Genomic DNA, 17259 nt, shown 5'->3' on the forward strand with positions numbered 1-17259 from the left:
GGAGTTAAAAGCCGTCGCTTTGGCCGAGTGGTTAAGGCGCTTGCCTGCTAAGTAAGTGGGGTTTCCCCGCGTGAGTTCGAATCTCACAGGCGACGCGCAATAATTTATTGTATAGTTTTAGTTTTGTCGCTTGCTTTCATAGATTATTCATTCTGGAGTCGTTTCCTCGTTACATTTTGCTAGTGTTTGTAATTTCGTAGTTGCTTTTCGGAAGCGTAACCTTTGCCATGGAATGAAATTGCCAAATTAGTATTATGTAATTTCCTAGACTGCTTTTCCCGTTTGGTGCTTAACTTCCAAAGCGTGCTTGTAATTTTCAATTTTCTAGGCTACGGAATGAAATTGCTGTTAGGTGTTTTCGCAAGTGTAGCGTTTGGTTCGCAAGTGTAGCAACCTTGGAATGAAATGCTGGTGGGTTTCTATACCTTTTCAAAACAAAACAAAACGACATGAGCCTTAAAAACCGAAAGGAGATGGATTCCCTTGCTACTGACATGAGACAAGTCACAGGCCTGTCTAAAAGCCAATGCATACAAATTCGAACTACATTGAGCTGTTTCCCACATTTCGCTTGTAAATATTTTCCAAACATCGCCTTGGTGTTTTAATTGTCATCACCATCACCAACTTTAATGACAATTCATACTACCTTCAGACATCTTATAATAAAGATGACAACAGCAAACAGGACCTAGTTGTCAACAGCAGATCCATTAACATGAATACGAATCATGGGCAAGTGTCTGCACAGCAAACACCGCATTAACATCAGTCAATTTGCAACACCAGAGATTGATTTAGGAAATATTGAAGAATGCCATAACACTCGAAATACCTGTTCTTGTGCTCGAAAGTACATGAATGGTGTATAATTCAGGAAATTCGAGACCCTAGAGGTGTATATATCGGCATACCTGCATCGAAGGATAATTTTTTAGGAAAATATTCAAGCCAAACTCTGGACAAAGAAATATTCGTTACTTGATATCTATTCAATGGACAAATTTGATCGACAAAATCGAGGCAAAAGCACAGACTTCTCAATTTGCCTCATCAAGTGGCTTTTATCCCACAGCCCGGCACGTGAAAGAAAGCCCCACCTGATGTAAAAGAAGTATAGTCAACTTTGGAATTTGGGGGGTGGGGGTGGGGGAATATATTCTAATAAGGTATCCAATTGCTGTGCTTACTGTGCTCAATCAAATTCGTGCTCTATCCATGCAAACAAAACAACTCAACACAATGGACAATCCCATCATGACAAGTTAAGTGCAAGCAACAAACAGCCTGAATTCTATCATAACCATGAACTACAAAGTACAAAGGTCAGAAATAGGTATTTCAACTTCTTCCCATGTCTAACCTTTTGTTGAACAATTCCCCATCTGCTTCTAACATTGGACCAATTTTCTGGTCGAGTCTTTGCATTACAATAAGTAACTTTTGCATGCTATCCATGAGTTCTTGATCATTCATGTTAGTTGCAGCAATAGTCTGAAAACACAGAGAATAAAAACTGTAAAACACTATTCGCGCTGTTATCATTTCTCTTGAGCCTAACCCTAATCTGATAAATTTTTGTCTGCATCTACGGAACAAGGCATATCAAGATTTATATTGCTGCATGCTGTCAAACACTTTGTTAAAACAGACAAATCTAGGAGAACAGGTAATTTAAGGATATAAGCTAAAGCTATATATCACCAGTGTACATCTATTATAGAGTTCAATTGCCAATGAACCTTTTGCTTACTAAGCTCCACGGTGTAAAGGGGAGCACCAGAAGAGATGGGATTCCTACTAACATTTTCCTCTCAGATCAGTAAAAGGATAACTTATAATAACCATCACAAGGTACAGAAGGTAGAAACCCTTATTAGAAGTGAGAGCAGGATATCTCCATGCACATGGGAATATGTTACATGAGATGTCAACAGGAAAAGTCATAAATTAGGATCTCACTCACCTGGGCAGGACGTCCTTTACTTCGCCTTTGCAGCGCAAGCCGGAGTTGGTTAAAGAGATCTCCGACAACCTCCTTTTGATTAATAAGCTCTATCAATCCCGCTCGATGACCCTGACTGCCAATTAAAGCACTATACTGCAGTTTTCAAGTTTACAACAAAGAAGCCCCCTTGAACATCAACAAATTTCAGAATGTAAAAATAAAATAATAAAAAAAATAAAAAGTACTTTTACTGCATCAAAATGCATTCCAAAACCATCACATCAGTAAAAACAACATCACATACCTCTTCTTCCAGTTCTCGACAAATCAATGCTGTTCGCCATCGTAGATGAACTTTGGATTGACTTACATCAGTGTAAATATGGTCACCGACATATAATATTTCATCTCCGTGAATATTTAGGGAACTCTCAATCATCTGAGCGCTTCCCCCGGAGTACAATCCCCCTGCATCATAATAAGAAAGGCTTAAAGTGAACTACATGAAATCACTGAATCATATTAAGAAATTTATAAGGATATGGCATATCGCACAAACAATGAAAACAGACCATATCAAATCTAGAAGAGACCTTTATCAAATAAATAAATAAACAAATCTAGAAAAGACATTTATATATCATGAAATTATGACTCTAGAAGTACCTCAGAAGCTTCAAAATGTCAGAACAGAAGTAGCAATCATTATTATATTGCAAAAGAAGATCATCCATAAAAAATTTTACCAAAATAAAAAAACTTGGAACGAGTTCTGGTTAACTCATAGAAAACCCATGAATACCTAAAAAACCTATTCGTAACTTGTCCTTCTTGATAACTTATAGATTCATGTCACCAATGGACCCATACGCTCATCCCAGGAGACATCCCCGAGACCAGACTGCTTCTTTTTTTGAACTAAAATGTCATGCTTTGGTTCAGGAAATAGTGTTTGCATATCCAGAAACATGAAAAATACCATAACCATTTTAATGCACTTATACAGTAATATGCTCGCTTTTCTAGTTTCATTTCATACTACATATAATCCTTTGAGATGAATGTTATAATTTGCAGAATAGATGACAGTCTTCTACGCATTATCATACCGTAATAGGAGTCTAGGACTTTGTTTTTAATTGTGTGAATCTCATACTCTATTTTTCAACCAAAAAAAAAAAACAGAATCAGCAAAGATAAACCAAAGAAGAAGCGAATATGATCTTATGTTTTGTAAAAGTAAGATATATAGAATACATAAAATAAGAAAAGAATCATGATGAATCACCAGCACGAGCTTTAAAGCATGGACGCATTAAGCCCTCATCAGTCACCACCTCATACAATGGGTGTGACATTTGGAAGAACTCTGGCTTCCTTGCTGAGACTATTACCTATAGAAGTAAGAAGGAACAAGTCTCAGGAAATGCACAAATGCTTCCTTTTATTCTCAAGGAAATGTCTACCACAGACAAGAACAAAAAGATAAAACTATTTAATGATGCTAGAAGATTAACGTTTTCTAGATACAAGACTCTGAATTCCTGGCATGTCATGAAAGAAAAGGTGCCCATGAAATTCTTATTTCCCAACACCATGACAACAACCTGTTAGTTATATGCTTTTGTAATAGAACTGAGCTTTCCCTGGTCAAAGTTGAATATCTTTTTGGTGAGACCTAAGTGAACAGTCACCCAGCAGCAAACAGTACCATCTGACGAAGAGATCAACTCACCATCTCAAATAGATCTCTCCAGCCCATGTCATTGGGAAGGAATCTATTAAAGGAATGCTGCATCATCTTGTCAGTGTAATGATAGTCGGAGTTTGTAATAAGAAGAAGCTTTTTACCTGCCTGATGCATAAAGAGAACTGAGTATATAAAATAAACTATAAAAACATGTTTTACAGAGTCAATGAATTATAAGTACCTCTCTTTGATCCAAAAGTGCTAAAGGTAATTCCGGATCAGGCTCGACAAAAAGTTCAGGCTTGGACATTATTTCATGCTGTATAAATGGCACCAGTTAGCAGGCATCTACACTTCTATGGATCCCAATACTAATAATTAATTTTATGCAACAAAACAAAGACAAAGAAATGCATATCTCCCTTGTATGTATTCACCTTAAGCTGACCTTCTACATGTGCCCTGAAAAGAGCCTTTCCAACAGCCTGCAAAAAAAGTGAAGGTAAATAAAATCAAAATTATCTAATAATCTTGTTGTTTGTTCTCTTACAGAAGCAGAAAAAAAAATTTAATACCTTGTAAAGTCCTTTATAATCAAGTGGACAAAGTTCTGCAGCTATGGCTCCCTCATCCAATCTATCGACCATCTAGAAGGAATATATGAGACCAGCAAGAGTAATGTAAATATTAAGATCAGGAGAGATGGAGGCACATTTGGTGGGAAAATGATGTAACTCAAGAGCAAACAAGGGAATTGGGAAATGTTATAAAGTATAGCCACCCTCAAGTAGCTTGCACAGACCAAGTGCATATGAATATAAAGAAAATAACTTATCACAACTATCATTAGCCTGTTCAATCTTTAAAATCTGTCAACTTGAAAGCATGGCCACAACCCAAATCGTTTACGTGCTTGGTTCTGAATCTGAATTATTTTATAATCTCAGTATCATGTTTACTTCTAGGTCAGGAACGTAAAAAAATCAAACTTATCATGATGATTATCGTGAAGTGCCATCGTCTAAGATGGTAGTACAAATGCAATGGAGTTAGATGTTTCATAAAAGGCTTAAACCATGACAAACTAACCTACCTGCATGTAGGCCACGGCTTCTGAAACAGAGAAGAGAGTATTGAGGAACTCCCATCGACTCTCCTTCCGAAGATCCACGAGTTCCCTCCCATATATCTCACTTACATGCATAGAAAGTTAAGCAACACTATGGAAAATATCACTAGCAACAAATTACACAATAAAATATAAATTTCAAAGAAATGTAAGCAACTAATTGTCTGGACTCCATAGGAAACCGATGAAAGTCAAGGCAGCAAGCTTATAATATCTAAGTGCTAAGAAAATACGCAACATTGAGAAATTTCCATGTACTCTGCATGTCTTTTTGACCCATTCTAATCCATTATGCTCCACTAGGTAACTCTAAAGTGCTCCAGATAATAGCCAAGAAACAGAAGAGACAAGGTTCAAACCATACCTGACAGCACGAGTAGATAGCATTCTTGTGCCATGCATGGCCCTCTGTACGTAACCAAATCGATCAGCCTTAACCAAATTTCCTTTCTCCTTGTCTATGACAAGACCTCGAATGACCTAATTAGAATAATGGAAATACACGGGCACACGGCTATTAGAATAATGAAAGAACAAAAATATGCACAGTTTACACAAATGCCAAAAGAATGTGAAGTCATTAACTTGTTCAGAAATATAAGTACCAAGTCTGGGTCAAATGCAAGTCCATCAACAGGGAAACCTACGTTCCTTAGATTGTCCATGCAATAATCATAAGCTCGCCCTTCCCATGCCTGTAAGATCATGAAAATGAATGCAGCTAACTGTAATTTCAAAGCAAGCAACTTGCCAAAACATCAGCTATTGGAATTCCACTTGTCAGGACTCAGAAGAAAGCATAAAGACGTCTCAATATGCATGATAACACAAATAGTTTTTGTCAGGCAATTTTCTAATATTCTTCCAAAGCCACTCGGATAGAAAGAATGAAGTTGTAAAGAGCTATTTGGGATATACATTGCTTTACCAGTCCAGTATGCACTACCATAAATTGATATAACCATGGTGTGAAATGTGATCAGAATCTGAATCAGGAATTGGTAACATATTCACGGTAAAAAACCAAGAGTGAGATGTACTAAACTATGGATTAAGAGGCCAAAAATAGAAATTCACCATGACATTATAATGCATCAAGGTGTAATCCATGTCATATCCAATGGCACTAATGGACCGGAGATTTAAGGTCCGGCTACAAAAGATACCACGGGGCGAAGTCCTTGCTGAAGAGGGACTCTGCACGGCAGGAAACATAATATAGTGAGAGCGTTAGAGTATAATGATAGCAGAACTAATGTGCTAGCAATAAAATAGTCATGACATGACAATCGATCGAGTCTACAAGTGATAAGAGATTCTTTAGACTATAAACTATACCGGAATACCCAAGTCAGTAAGCAAATGCTCAGCTTCTTCAGCTTCTATCCTGGCTACCTCCTCAATGGGACCCTCTAGAGTAGCCTGACCATCGACTTAGAGAAAACAGAGATTCAAAATCAGAGAAATACCCAATTTCATAAGTCAAAGCAAGGGAAGCAAGTGGAGTACTTTATACAAGAATAAAGCAAACAAAAGAATGCTGATGATTACCAAGAGCTTGAAGATGGTCCCAGTTGAGATTCAAGTCCCCTTTGGTGCTCTGCCCGAGATAGTCGACCTCGAACTTGCTGGAAGACGTGACCGAAAATACTTGGTCGGCGGACTTGGAGTCCAGGGTGCAGGCGCAAATCACCATTCGCTTTGGCACTCCGCCTTTGCTATTGCTAAGAGGCTTCAGTAGTGGGAATGCGACCACAGCAGCAGCTGCGGAGTTCCAAAGATGGTTGGCGGCTGCCATAGGCGGTGAAAACACTTGGGCCAAAACCTCCGTTGGAGATTCTACTTTGTGAAAGTGAAGTGAAGTGAAGGTGAAAATGGGATTTGGATACTTGGATTGTTCGTCTCTGCGATTGAATTTTGTTCCAAAAACCCCAGCAAGGGTTTTTTGGGAAAAGTACCACTTTCTAAAACTCAGTTTTAAAAATTAACTCACTTTTTTAAAAGCATTAAATGTAATATTTTTTGAAAGGAATTGTCTTAAATACCTTTATTCCACATCGTTTCATTCAATACCCCTTTTCCCTTCCCGCAACATCATCTTTCACCTTCGTTCTTCTTCACCTTCGTTCTTTCATTGTATTCGACGTTGTTAATCTATGATTTTGCCTCATTTGATCGCCCCTCTGCACCTGGTTATTCATGAGTATCTTTTATTTAATTTTGTATTTGTGATTCAAGTTTACAGTGGTTAGGGTATGAGTTTTTCAATCTAGTAGTTCTTAGGGTTTCGAGTATTCATTCGAGCAGTTTAGGGTACTTTGTGTGTTATATTCCAGTATTTCATATTTGTTGTTTCGAGTATTTTGTTGTATATGTTCGAGTATTTCATATTTGTTGTTCGAGTATTTTGTTTTATTGTTCGAGTATCTCAGATTTGTTGTTTCGGTATTTCAGTTTTTCAACTTTGACCATCCGTAACTTTTGATCCGCTCGTGTGTTTTCTTATTATAATATGTTTCCGATGACTGATTTTGAAAACCTAAAAGTCAATTGGGGTTTACCCCAGTTTAGATTCGGAAGGAGATCGAAAATGCATCGTTCTGAAGTCTAACGGAGTTAATATGAGATGTGAAGAACATTTTTTTGTTATACATTTTCTTGTTCGAGTAAATGGTGTATATGTTCGAGTATTATGAATATTTGTTCACGTATATAGTTTATATGTTCGAGTATTCATTTGAGCAGTTTAGGGTACTTTGTGTGTTGTATTCCAGTATTTCATATTTGTTGTTCGAGTATTTTGTTGTATCTGTTCGAGTATTTCATATTTGTTGTTCGAGTATTTCGTTTTATTTTTCGAGTATTTCATATTTTTTGTTCGAGTATTTCGTTTTATTGTTCGAGTATTTTAGTTTTTCAACTTTGACCGTTCGTAACTTTTTATCCGCTCGTGTGTTTCTTTATAATAATATGTTTCCGAGGACTGATTTTGAAGACCTAAAAATCAATTGGGGTTTACCCTAGTTTAGATTCAGAAGGAGATCGAAAAGGCATCTTTTTGAAGTCTAATGGAGTTAATAAGAGATGTGAAGAACATTTTTTTGTTATACATTTTCTTGTTCGAGTAAATAGTGTATATGTTCAAGTATTATAAATATTTGTTGGATTATATAGTTTATATGTTCGAGTAATACATTTTTTTCTAAATGGAAATGGTGTATATGTTCGAGTAATACCATATTTGGTTCAAGTAAATAACTTTGACTGTTCGAGTAAATAGTTATCATCATTGCTAACAACCAACCGTTCCAAATGGAAATGTGTGCTATAGACAAATTTCATGACCACCTCATTCGAAGTTAGATCAATTCTCGTAATCTTGTATAGCTTCTCCAAAAAATCCTCATAGGAAATTGACTCATTCATTACTAAACATTTCCCAGTACAACCAATGAATTTGTAAATTCCTCCTGAAAATTCACAGTCTCCGCCGTATATAACAATAATGTCAACAACACCCATTTCTATAAAAGAAAAGTGTAAAAATCATTCAGAAACACTTTATAAATCCAAATACTCGAACATATAATTACAATTACTCGAACATATAATTACAATTACTCGGACTCCTAATTAAACTAGAATTGGAAAAATTGGAAACACAATTAATTGAAACGTGCAGGAATTTAATTAACTCCGTTGAACTTCAAAACGATGACTTTTAGATCTTCTTCTGAATCTCAACTGGGGCAACCTTGAGTTGAATTTTAGGTCTTCAAAATCAGTCCTCGAAAACATATTGTAATAAAGAAACACACAAGCGGATCAAAAGTTACGGACCGTCAAAGTTGAAATCTGAAATACTCGAACAATAAATCTGAAATACTCGAACAACAAATTTGAAATACTCGAACAATAAAATGAAATACTCGAACAACAAATTTGGAATACTCGAACAATAAAATGAAATACTCGAACAGCATGTAACGGCCCATCCCGCAGGATCCAGCCGGGCCCATGGACCGCTACCCCCAACCCATCACCTGCACCACGTGCCAGACCCAGACACAGACACGGGCACGCCTGCACACTCCGACACAGGTACGTTGTTGATAAAATGAAATACTCGAACAGCATGTAACGACCCATCCCACAGGATCCAGCCGGGCCCATGGACCGCTACCCCCAACCCATCACCTGCACCACGTGCCAGACCTAGACACGGGCACGCCTGCACACGCCGACACAGGTGGGTTGTTGATAATGAGAATCGATCCCTCGACCTCACCACCCTTTAACATAAGTTCCTATACGTGGCATAGGTGATGGGTTGAGGGTAGCGGTCCATGGGCCCGGTTGGATCCTGTGGGATGGGCCGTTACACAGCAAATATGAAATACTCGAACAGATACAACAAAATACTCGAACAACAAATATGAAATACTCGAACAGATAAAACAAAATACTCGAAACAACAAATATGAAATACTGGAACATAACGCACAAAGTACCCTAAACTGCTCGAATGAATACTCGAAAGTCTAAGCACTACTAGATTGAAAAACTCATACCCTAACCACCGTAAACTCGAATCACAAATACAAAATTAAATAAAACATACCTATGAATAACCAGATGCAGAGGGGTGATCAAATGAGGCAAAAATCATAGATTAACAGCGTCGAATACAATGAAAGAACGAAGGTGAAAGGTGATGTTATGGGAAGGAAAAAGGGGTTTTGAATGAAACGATGTGGAATAAGGGTATTTGGGACAATTCCTTTCAAAAAAGTGTTAGATTTCATGTTTTTAAAAAAGTGAGTCAGTTTTCAAAACTGGATTTTAAAAAGTGTTATTTTTCCAAAAAACCCCCAGCAAGTAATTATTAGTTAATTGAAGTTGATGGATTTTGTTTTGAATATATAATCCCTATTTATTTTCACGCACTAAAACAGAAAGACTATGGGCCTGTTCTATATTTGTTAGGTTAATGATCATGATTCATGACCCACCAGTTAAATTGATGGGTTTCTTTCTACTTTGTATAAAGTTTGGGCCTTGTTGGCTTGGAGTTGCTGCACAAGTCTGACCCAATTGGGATTTGCTTTGGAGTTCGAACATTGAACTCTCTTCAAAATTTTTTAATTAATTTTCTTTTTTCATAAATAAAACAATTAAAAAATCAGCTATTTGGAATAAATTCCTTTTCAACCCTCCACATCAATTTACATGAGTCAACAACCCATAATTTATCTCCTAATAAAAAAAAAGACAAAGTTTCTAGAAGTTGGAAGCATGGGCGTTAACAAGCTAAACCAGTACAAACATTAAAGAACAAGGCCAATAGTACAAAATTATTCTTATTCTATATGAATCAAGTCTAAAGGAAAGATATCTACCACCCATCATCTACAACGGTACCTTAATTAGTATTGTTTTCGAAAAGACATGATTAATTATACTGCTCAACCCTTTTTGTACATATATATAAATGAGTGACAAGGGAAGCATATACATATATATATATGTGTGTAACTATTCTCCATGACCTTAGCCACTAAATGTCTAATTTTCAGGCTCTTTAGACCTGATGGGTATCTATTCTCTATGACCTTAACCACTAATTTTTAGGCTCTTTAAACTCTAATCATAATCATGACTCAATTATTTTGTTTAATTCTTTATTAGAATACCCCTCCCTTCCTTCCTTGCATGTTTGCAGGTGATGTGATGACATACAAATATAGTGTATTCTCCAGATATATACAACATATGTCGATTGTCCTGATGAAATTGAGCATCCTTGTATGGATCACCTACAACTTGAGGGCGACTCCCTTTTATGGCTATACGGTAATAATATTAAAAAAAAAACATAAAACATAAACATAAGACATGGATTACGAGCCAAATCTTTGCTGATTAAAAGATTACCTTTGTTTCAAATATTAGATGTTCCATATCAGTCATTTGGATCTTCAAAAAACAAGAGATTTCAAGCAGAAACAATGAAACAAAGAGGACATGTAAGTGGTATAGTGTACTAGTATGAGTCCCAATCTCAACTAATCGTTTCTAAAAAAAAAAAGAAAGAAGAAGAAGAAGGAAACAAATATTCTATATGTCAGGCCTGCATATATTGTTTAAGAATATTTCACTTTCAATATAATCTCTGACTTCCTTTGGACTCCACTGGTGGATATAAAGGGCAATGGTGACTGACTGAGAAGCATACTGGAGTCTAATCCAACAGGTAGAAACTCCACTATCAACTTTGCATTCCATTTCTACTAGTTAAGGCAATAAAACCAATCAATGACATATTACGCACTGCTCTTTCTTGCCTTGAAACTAACTAATTGGGGATTATCATGTCTATTTCTTTTCTTGATTATGGCTTCTAATCTTCATGTCTTCTTTGTTTAGTGTTTTTACGTAAAGAATTATTTTACAATAGTGATATCACATGACCAGCTGTTCTTGTTGATGACCACAGAAAAAGAAAAAGAAAAAAAACAGTAGTATGAGCAAGATGACAATAGAGAACAATTTGGATGGAATGACAAATACAGAGGTGGCTGCAGCATCAACCAGCCATTCCCAGGCTGTACTAACAGTGGGAACCGAAGAAAACAGTGAAGGGAGCAAGGCCAAAGAGAAAACCAATACTCTTCCAGTACCATATCACAAGCTCTTCTCCTTTGCAGACTCCACAGATTATCTTTTAATGTTTGTTGGAGCAATCAGCGCTAGTGGAAATGGAGTTTGTATGCCCCTCATGACCATCCTACTTGGAAATATGATTAATTCCTTTGGAAAAAATGCAAACAACAGAGACGTGGCTCATCAAGTTTCCGAGGTATTCTTCTAGTATAATTCATAATTCTACGTTGTTTTATACAAAAGATGTTTTGTTCAGATCTAAACGTGGAATCACTAGATAGATAATTGATCATCTCCTCAGGTGGCTCTGAAGTTTGTATACCTCGCAATAGGATCCGGCATTGCTGCATTTCTCCGTAAGTACATCTGGTTTCCTCTAAGTTTAAACTATTCTTTATTTAAATTTATTTCGTGGCCCATAAAGCTGCTTATACCATCCGAAATTGAAATGCACCATGCACGTATTTACCATATTGCAGAGGTGGCTTGCTGGATGGTTACAGGAGAAAGACAGGCTGCAAGAATAAGAAGTTTATATTTGAGAACAATATTGAGGCAAGAAATCGGGCTTTTTGATAAGGAAGCAAACCCTGGGGAAATTGTTGGGAGGATGTCAGGAGACACTGTTATGATCCAGGATGCCATGGGTGAGAAGGTATTAAACATCCTTATCAAAGACTTCAATTGTTTCCTTTCTACTACTTAATAATTTTCTTGGCCATCTCTTTGAAATTTCTTATTGAAGGTTGGCAAGTTAATTCAGCTGGTTGCAACATTCATTGAAGGCTTCGTTATAGCCTTTTTCAAGGGATGGAAACTAACCCTAGTCAATAGTCATGTTATCTTCCGTTCCACTTCTTGTCATGTCTGGCGCTGTGATGAGCGTCGTTATAGCGAGGCTGGCATCCCGAGGACAAATTGCTTATTCGTTTGCGGCAAATGTTGTGGAGCAGACAATCGGCACAATTAGAACCATATTCCCAATCATCACCCTCACTTTCTTTTTCTTTTTTTTCTTCTTCATTGCAGAATCACTTCATTTGTCACTCCTGATAACACAATACAGGTTGTATCATTTACTGGGGAGAAGCAAGCTATAGATAAATACAGCAAGTCATTGATGAAGGCTTACAGATCCGGTGTTCAAGAGGGCTTAGCTGCTGATTGGAGTCTTGGAGCAGTAACATTCATCATATTTTCCAGTTATGCTCTAGCACTTTGGTTTGGAGGGAAAATGGTGCTTGAGCAAGGATATAAAGGAGGAGATGTCATAAATGTGATTTTTTCTGTGTTGACTGGATCCTTGTAAGTTGTTATATGTCACGATAAATCTTCCAAGGAATGAAGATCTCCACAACTTACTTGTGTTGTTCTGTTCTCTGGGGCAGGCGTCTCCATGCTTGAGTGCGTTTGCCGCTGGAAAAGCTGCGGCATATAAGATGTTTGAGGTAATCAAAAGGAAGCCAGAGATTGATGTGTCAGACACCAATGGAAAGATATTGGATGAAATCTGCGGGGATATAGAATTGAAGGATGTTTATTTTCGTTATCCAGCGAGACCAGATGAACTAATTTTCAGTGGATTCTCGCTTACAATACCCAGTGGCACAACTGGTGCATTGGTGGGACAGAGTGGTAGTGGGAAATCCACAGTGATCAGTTTGATTGAGAGATTCTACGACCCACAGGCTGGGGAAGTTCTCATTGATGGGATTAATCTGAAGGATTTCCAGCTCAAATGGATCAGACAGAAAATAAGGTTTGTCAGCCAGGAACCTGTCTTGTTTACTTCTAGCATTAAAGAGAACATCGCCTATGGAAAGGATGGTGCCACCATTGAGGAGATTAGGAGTGCTGTTGACCTTGCTAATGCTGCCAAATTCATAGATAAACTGCCTCAGGTTTGAATTGTTTAACCGTCTTTCCAAAAGACGAAACATTTTTCTGAACTGACATACTTTTACCTACTATATGAAACTTCTGCTTTTGGTGGACATGTCGATTTATCTGCAGAGACTAGACACAATGGTTGGTGAACATGGAGCTCAGCTATCCGGCGGGCAAAAGCAAAGAATTGCCATTGCAAGGGCAATTCTTAAGGACCCAAGAATTCTCCTTCTAGATGAAGCTACAAGTGCTCTTGATGTGGAATCTGAGAAAATTGTGCAAGAGGCATTGGACAGAGTTATGATTAATAGGACAACAGTCATTGTAGCTCATCGGTTGAGCACAGTGAGGAATGCTGACAGCATTGCTGTTATACATAAAGGAAGAATTGTTGATAAAGGTATTCTATCACATACTTGAATATTATTCCGGCATTGAACCCAAAGTTCTGAATTCCAAAAAACATGGCACTTTACTCATAGTCGGAAATCAGCAATTGATTGTATACGCAACTATTTGAGCTCTCTCAATCTGCTCTAATTTTCTGCAAACATGAACTAATACTGCATTCTAATCCCTTTTAACTGAACAGGTCCACATTCTGAGCTGGTCAAGGATCCTGATGGAGCATATTCCCAGCTTATACGACTGCAAGATGTTAACACAGTATCAGAACAAAATGTGGCACAAGATTTGGACAGGTCGGAAATTATAATGGATTCTGGAAGACATTCAAGTCAACGGTTTTCTTTGATAAGATCAGTAAGCCGAGGATCATCATCTGGAATTGGGAACAGCAGTCGTCATTCATTCTCAGTTTCATTTGGTGTGCCCATTGGAATCAGTGTCATGGAAACAGCAACTGCAGAATCCCCCCATGCTTCTTTACCACCATCACAACGACTTCCTGAAGTCCCACTCCGCCGCCTCGCCAATCTTAACAAGCCAGAGATTCCTGTGTTACTGCTAGGTGTCCTTGCTGCAGCAGTCAACGGGGTAATATTGCCCATATTTGGGATACTGATCTCCACTATAATCAAAACCTATTTTGAGCCACCAGATGAACTCCGTAAGGATTCACAGTTTTGGGCGTTGATGTTTCTTGTTCTTGCAATAGCATGTTTGTTGGCCAATCCGTTAAGATCATACTTTTTTGCTATTGCTGGTTGCAAATTGATAAGGCGTGTCCGATCTATGTGTTTTGAAAAAGTTGTTCACATGGAAGTAAGCTGGTTTGACGAACTTGAGCACTCAAGCGGCGCAATTGGGGCCAGACTTTCTACAGATGCAGCTGCAGTGAGAAGTCTGGTCGGAGATGCGCTTGGTTTGCTTGTTCAAAGTATTGCAACTGCAATCGCTAGTTTGGTTATTGCCTTTGTAGCAAATTGGCAACTGGCTCTTATAATTCTTGTGTTGATACCTCTATTAGGAGTCAATGGATACATCCAAATGAAGTTCATTAAAGGTTTTAGCATGGATGCAAAGGTAAGCTGCTTAAAGCTCGTACAAAAATGCATTACAGCTGATAGCTGATACCTGCAAAAGAAAATCAAATTTCAGTTGAGCAAACAATGCTGAAATCTCCCTATAATTGGATGATAATGAATAGAACTAACGTTGCTTGTTAACTTAATTGAATGATCACAGAAAAACTATGAGGAAGCAAGTCAGGTGCCACTGATGCAGTAGGGAGTATTAGAACAGTCGCTTCTTTTGTTGCTGAAGAGAAGGTGATGCAAATTTATCAAAACAAATGTGAAGGCCCGATGAAAGCAGGAATAAGGCAGGGGTTAGCAAACGGGGTAGGTTTTGGAGTATCATTCTTCTTCCTGTTTACTGTCTATGCTGTCAGCTTCTATGCGGGAGCCAGACTTGTTGATGCAGGAAAGGCAACATTTGCTGAGGTTTTTCGCGTAAGTATCTTTTCTGTATTGCTTATCGAGGATGTCATAAGATGCTTCTTTCATTTATTTACTCAGAAGCTGTTTGCAGGTATTTTTTGTTCTCACATTGGCAGCCTTGGGAGTATCTCAATCGAGCTCGCTTTTCCCTGATGCTGGTAAAGCAAAGGCTGCTGTCGCTTCTGTCTTTGCAATTCTTGACCGAAAATCAAAAATAGACTCTAGTAACAACTCTGGATTAAATCAGGAAGAAGTTAAGGGAGAGATTGAGTTACGCCATGTCAGTTTCAAATATCCCACAAGACCCAACATTACAATTTTCAGGGATCTTTGCTTGACTATTCGTTCTGGCAAGGTATTCAAACATTCCTTGAGAAGCAAAGAAGCATGTACATGTCTTCGGAGATATACTTGGTTCATTGACATCCTAATCCTACTACGAGGTTATTGCATTTCTTTTTGCAGACAGTTGCACTGGTTGGCGAAAGTGGGAGTGGTAAATCGACTGTGATCTCGCTGCTGCAGAGATTTTATAATCCTGATTCAGGTCAAATCTTACTGGATGGAACTGAAATCCAAAAACTACAAGTGAAGTGGTTGAGGGAGAAAATGGGGCTTGTGAGTCAGGAACCTGTGTTATTCAATGACACAATCCGAGCCAATATTGCCTATGGAAAGGAAGGAAATGCAACCGAAGCAGAAATTTTAGCTGCAGCAGAATTGGCAAATGCTTACAAATTCGTCAGTAGCTTACAGCAGGTTAGAACACCGTAATGGACAGAAAAATGCCATTTTTCACTTGCTTAAGAGAGCTTGAGAAATACTGTTTGATCTATTGCAGACAATACATACAAATATTGTTTCTTATGACAACTCTACTCTAAATTGTTACTGACAAGGATGTTTGGATTGTCAACAATAATGCAATGCAGAGAGTGGCAATTGCACGAGCAATAGTGAAAGCTCCAAAGATATTGCTACTAGATGAAGCTACCAGTGCACTTGATGCAGAGTCTGAACGAGTGGTTCAAGAAGCACTCGATCGCATAATGGTGCACAGAACCACAGTGGTTGTGGCTTATCGGTTGTCCACAATCAGGGGTGCTGATATGATAGCTGTGGTGAAAAACGGAGTCATTGCGGAGAAAGGAAAACACGAAAGTCTGATGAATATCAAAGATGGTATTTATGCTTCCTTGGTGGCTCTACATACAACTGCTTCATACTAGTGAGCTTCTTGTTTGTATCCATGTTCTTCACCTCCAAATACATTGCCTTTTGTCCTTGGTTCAATTATATTATATGTCCTTGATTGTAATGTAAATTAATAGATGTTGCCCTTACCCTAAAAAAAAAACGAGGCAGCAAATTGTCATTGACCATGCAACTGGAGATTTGGTTTTCTGGATAGCAAGCCTCAATAGATGACACATCAGCATGAGACAAATATTAACATCTTCATTTCTCTCTCTCTTTTTCTTTTTCTTTTTTTCCCAGATTTTGTCCCGACATATAGTTGATCACTGTGGAATGATGTTGAATGTACTAATAAATCAAAGAGCTTTTTTTTTTCCTCTTTTTATTTTGCAATTTTAAACATATGTAACATGCTTGGTTCAGATGGGTTGTAGTTTGTCAATGTTGTCGAGACCCATTTGATCATCATGAAGTGCATAATCCTTTATCTGACAATTGGGTGTTGTGACTTGTTGGTCTATATCGGTTGGCTTTGCCAAGAGACGTGAATTTATAAGAGTGTCTCCCTCTCTCATGAATTAATCATTTTTCTTTGGGTTCGTACTATCGGAATCAATAAATTTAAAGTGGACAGTGAGTGAAAAGTGGAAAATTCAAAACCAAAAATATTATATATAAATATGTGAGTGGGATGAAATTTCTAACATTGGACCCCTTGATTTTGGTTTATTTTTCAAACTAATGAAAAAAGGCACCATTAACTTAACATCTTGGATAACCTAATCGAGAGGAGGGCACGATTGATTTCTCATGAAAAATTAATGAAGTTTTTGGAATTTTAAAA

At 37.7% G+C, this 17259-nt stretch overlaps 1 protein-coding gene, 1 non-coding gene and 1 pseudogene across 2 annotated transcripts; 2 read left to right on the forward strand and 1 right to left on the reverse strand.

The window, feature by feature from the left end:
* The first annotated feature begins 13 nt into the window (after positions 1–13).
* Positions 14–95, forward strand: TRNAS-GCU. Its single transcript has one exon. It is a non-coding gene; the product is annotated as a tRNA-Ser (tRNA).
* A 342-nt stretch (positions 96–437) lies between these two features.
* Positions 438–6720, reverse strand: LOC120011786 (5'-nucleotidase domain-containing protein 4). Its single transcript, XM_038862910.1, is given in 18 exon segments — positions 438–719; positions 721–743; positions 836–914; positions 1038–1100; positions 1364–1494; positions 1967–2101; positions 2253–2416; positions 3237–3342; positions 3684–3803; positions 3880–3957; positions 4076–4123; positions 4214–4285; positions 4732–4831; positions 5132–5247; positions 5373–5462; positions 5845–5964; positions 6106–6200; positions 6319–6720. Coding segments are annotated over 18 exon segments (1815 nt in total). The 5' UTR covers positions 6566–6720; the 3' UTR covers positions 438–691.
* A 4606-nt stretch (positions 6721–11326) lies between these two features.
* LOC120013627 lies at positions 11327–16837 on the forward strand (annotated as a pseudogene).
* Positions 16838–17259: the final 422 nt, after the last annotated feature.

The sequence above is a fragment of the Tripterygium wilfordii genome, chromosome 13 (assembly GCF_013401445.1).
Source record: "Tripterygium wilfordii isolate XIE 37 chromosome 13, ASM1340144v1, whole genome shotgun sequence".
Taxonomy (NCBI): domain Eukaryota; kingdom Viridiplantae; phylum Streptophyta; class Magnoliopsida; order Celastrales; family Celastraceae; genus Tripterygium; species Tripterygium wilfordii.